Source organism: Acanthisitta chloris, unplaced genomic scaffold, assembly GCF_000695815.1.
Source record: "Acanthisitta chloris isolate BGI_N310 unplaced genomic scaffold, ASM69581v1 scaffold9863, whole genome shotgun sequence".
NCBI classification, from domain to species: domain Eukaryota; kingdom Metazoa; phylum Chordata; class Aves; order Passeriformes; family Acanthisittidae; genus Acanthisitta; species Acanthisitta chloris.
Window position 1 is genome coordinate 39115 of NW_008666620.1, and position 4046 is coordinate 43160.

A 4046-nucleotide genomic window follows, 5' to 3' on the forward strand; every position below is an offset into this window, starting at 1 on the left:
ATCTCAGTGTAGCTGAGTGTAAAAGATCTGGAGAGTTTGGAAGGGAAGATGTACCAAGCAAAGCTGATGAATCCAACCATTCTCCATATATTTTATTTCTTCTGGCCATAATTTATCCAGGGCCTGAACACAGCAACTGCTTTCTGATTCCAAGAGTGCCTTAGCCATGATCTGTTTTAATCCCTTACTTTCTGCAGCCTCAAAGTATGATCCCTATGCCAACTGAGAGGGGGTTTTTGTTCTTCAAGTCTATGCTCAAACCAAATTGTCAGTTGGAGATCAAACCCCTTTTAGCAGTTTGGCTTTGGCCAGGACACAGGTGTGAGTGACTGAACTCCCCACACTGCCCATGAGCTGGGATCAGCCTCAGAGTGCTCCATATCCAGGATAAATAAATCCCTTGCAGACTTCCTTGGCTGGGGGCTGGAGAGGGATAAGTCACTGCTTACATTAGGAATAAAGGGAACAAATTGTGCACAGAATTTGAAAAACCATCCAAATATGATGGAACAAAGAAATGAATAATAAAGCACAGACTTGTTTCTAGGTCCAGTTCAGGGCAGGTCTGTTTAAAATAAGGCTGTGTGAGGCAATGCAGTGAAAATGAAGCATAGGAATAATATTGGACTCAAAAGCATTTTGAAATGCAGAACTGTTTTCCAGCAGTTTTCTGCTCCTCTCAACTCTGTTATTTAATTTAAGCAACAGTCCCATTTGTTTCAAGCTATTTTTAACACATTCATTGCAGCAGTGTAGACACTAGGCAGCTTGCAAATGAGATTCAGAGATGTTGTGTGGCCATCTGTGGCCTGGGAGTGCTGCTGTCGTTCCCAGTGTCCATACTGGGAGGCTGAGTAACTTGCTAAGGGTCTCTGGTGTGGTGAGAGACAGAGAGACCAAATCTCCTGGCTCCCAACTCTATGCTTTAAGTATTTAGAATCATAGAGTCAACCAGGTTGGAAAAGACCTCCAAGATCATCAAGTCCAACCCCACTGTGATTACTAGACCATGGCACTAAGTGCCACATCCAGTCTCAGCTTGAAAACCTCCAGGGTTGGTGAATCCACCACATCCCTGGGCAGCCCATTCCAATGTCTGAGCACTCTCTCCATAAAAAAAAAATCTTCCTAACATCCAACCTAACCCTCCCCTGGCAGAGCTTGAGTCTGTGCCCTCTTGTCCTGCTGCTGGTTGCCTGGGAGAAGAGACCAACCCCCACCTGACTCCAACCTCCTGTCAGGGAGTTGCAGAGGGTGCTAAGGTCTCCCCTGAGCCTTCTCTTCTCCAGGCTGAACACCCCCAGCTCCCTCAGCCTCTCCTCATGCCACTTGTGCTCCAGTCCCTTCCCCAGCCTCGTTGCTCTTCTCTGGACCTGCTCCAGCCCCTCAATGTCCCTCCTGAGCTGAGGGGCCCAGAACTGAGCACAGGATTCAAGGTGTGGCCTCACCAGTGCTGAGTGCAGGGGCAGAATCACCTCCTGGTCCTGCTGACCACACTGTTCCTGATCCAGGCCAGGATGCCACTGGCCTTCTTGGCCCCCTGAGCACACTGCTGGCTCATGTTCAGAGCCATTTGTTTGTCTGAGTTTCCTCAGTGTTTTCCTCTTGCACCACTCATTGACATCCACAAAAATTCTAGTTGGGAAGACTACAAAACCAGCAGAATTGTTCTACTGTCTGGGCTGAGTGTCCAGTGGTGTCTGCTGCACTGGTAAGCATCAAGTGAGAGGAGGAGACACTGTCAGTCTCTGCAAATGGACTTTAATGGAATAACTTGGGGAGACACATATTGTTTGTCTGTGGCCATTAATCTTTGGCTTCTTCCCTGCAGCATTTGGGGTTTGTATTAATTATATCTGTGTTGTCTCTCTGGATGTTCTTGCTCAAGTAAATTTTTAACCTCTTCTTAAAATAGTATGTCAGGATTTCACTGGCTGCTACCTAGAGCATCCTGGATTTTCACACAGTAGTATGATAATCACTTGCTTACTGTGCATCTTCTTGAATATCTCCTTGCTGATGGATTAGGAGAGTGTGTTTTTCCAGCTGGATTATGTTTTACTATGCCTTGGTCTGTGTAGCACATAAAATCCTGGAATGGTTTGGGTTGGAGGAGACTTCAAAGGTCATTTGTTCCATTCCTTGCCATGGGCAGGGACACTTTCCACTAGCCCAGGTTGCTCCAAGCCCCATCCAGCCTGACCTGGAACACTTCCAGGGATGAGACAGCCACAGCTTCTTTGGGCAAGCTGTGCCAGTGCCTCAACACCCTCACAGGGAGGAATTTCTTCGCAATATCCCAACTATCCCTGCCCTGTGTCAGTGTGAAGCCATTCCCTATGTCCTGTCCCTCCAAGCCTTTGTAAATAGTCTCTCTCCATCTTTCCTGTTGGCTCCCTTCAGCCACTGGAAGGCCACAATTAGGTCACCTCAAAGCTTTCTCTTTCCCAGGCTGAACAATCCTAATTCTCTCAGTCTTTCCTCACAGGATTCCTTTAGCCATGTGCTGAGCAAGCCCAGTGAGTGTTACTGAAAAGGATTTCACAAGACCCTCCTGTTTCTCCTGTAAACAGAGACTTGTCTCGAGGCACAGAACATCCCAGCTGTGAGGATATCCAGATGTTCACATCTCAGGAATTATTCTCGTCTATGAAGTTTTTAGCAGAACTAACCAAAAAAGGCAGAAAAAAAGAGTGTTTGGCTTTAAATTTTACCCTGAATAGCTAAACAGGGTTGGAGGAGTCTGTGCAATGACAACATGCAGTGAATGCCCTGGAAATGGTGATTTTATACTTTTAATCATCATGGATCAGTGTAATATATTTTTCTTGGATAGCTGCCTCCTGAGGATTCACAGTCTGGATTTCTTGATCTAATTTCTGGCCACAGTTGTGCACAGGCTGTAGGATTTTTGACAGTTGTTGGCTGTGTGGAGCAATTACAGTGAAGAAGCACCTCATAGTGCTTTGCCCACGCTCAGGCTCCTCCATCTCTAGGAAAAAGGCTGTGAGATGAGGTCTGTGCCCCTTGGGAAGGGCAGCATTCCTGGGAATCTCACAGGGTGTGGGTGCCAGAAGTAGGGAGGAATACCAGCAGTGGGAATCCTGCCTGTCCCCTGATGATAATCTCTGTCCTCTGTGTGTTCCAACCTCCAGCAGATCGACGGTGAGGCCTTCCTGCTCCTCAACCAGACCGACATCGTTAAAATCCTCAGCATCAAGCTGGGCCCTGCCCTGAAGATCTACAATGCCATCCTCATGTTCAAGTCTGCAGAAGACAACTGAGAAGAGCCCTGGAACTGATCCCACAAGGAGCTGACCAGGGAATGGATCTCCAGCTGTCAGCATTACATGCAGGACAGACAGATTGGGACTTGGATGTATTTTAAAGTAGAACTTATTAACAATATTTTGAGGACATAAAAAAATCCTGCCACAGTCTGGAATATGGGACAGCTTCACTTCCAAGAAGAGGATATTATTATATTTTGTAATTGAATTTGGTTTTGATATATCAATCTCTTTTGGAGATGGAGAAGAAACCTCCGGTTCTAAGGGGAATCCAGGGTAGCATTGGTGGAGCTGCAGTGGCAAGAAGAAAGCTTTGTGTAAAGCTGACTCTGTGTCCAGTGATAGTGCCTGAAAGAGAGACTGAATGATCACCAGCGAGTTTAATATATTCTGTGTGTATTCAAAAGAGAGTAAGGAAGGAGGAAAAAGATGCACTTCAAAGCAACTCCCCCGTATCCTTCCCTGCTGTGACTCAGGAGTTGACCTTTTCAGGACTGATTGTTAATAATTCCAGTTTCTCCTACTGATCCCAGTTGTTCTAATACCCTTGGCTGCTGGGCTGCTTACACCTCAGCAGGGAGGGAGCGTGGGCAGAGGGTTTCCATCAGGGATGACTTGCACTGCTTCTGCCAGCAAGCAGAATGTTCTCCCTCCCTTCCCTGGAGTGTGGGAAGGAGGCTCTGTGCAGGTAGGCCTTGGGTAGGCAAAGATCCCATCAAGTTGTCTCCCACAGGAGACAAATATTTTAGCTGTCAT

The 4046-nt window shown here is 46.8% G+C and overlaps 1 protein-coding gene across 1 annotated transcript in view; it reads left to right on the forward strand.

Annotated features, from left to right (window-relative positions):
- Positions 1-3671, forward strand: part of LOC103799852 (lethal(3)malignant brain tumor-like protein 3) — a 29312-nt gene extending 25641 nt beyond the window's left edge. The window contains exon 19 of the mRNA XM_009072203.1: positions 3156-3671. Coding sequence (XP_009070451.1) covers positions 3156-3284 — 129 coding nt within the window. The 3' untranslated portion in view covers positions 3285-3671. The remainder of the gene's footprint in view (positions 1-3155) is intronic.
- Positions 3672-4046: the final 375 nt, after the last annotated feature.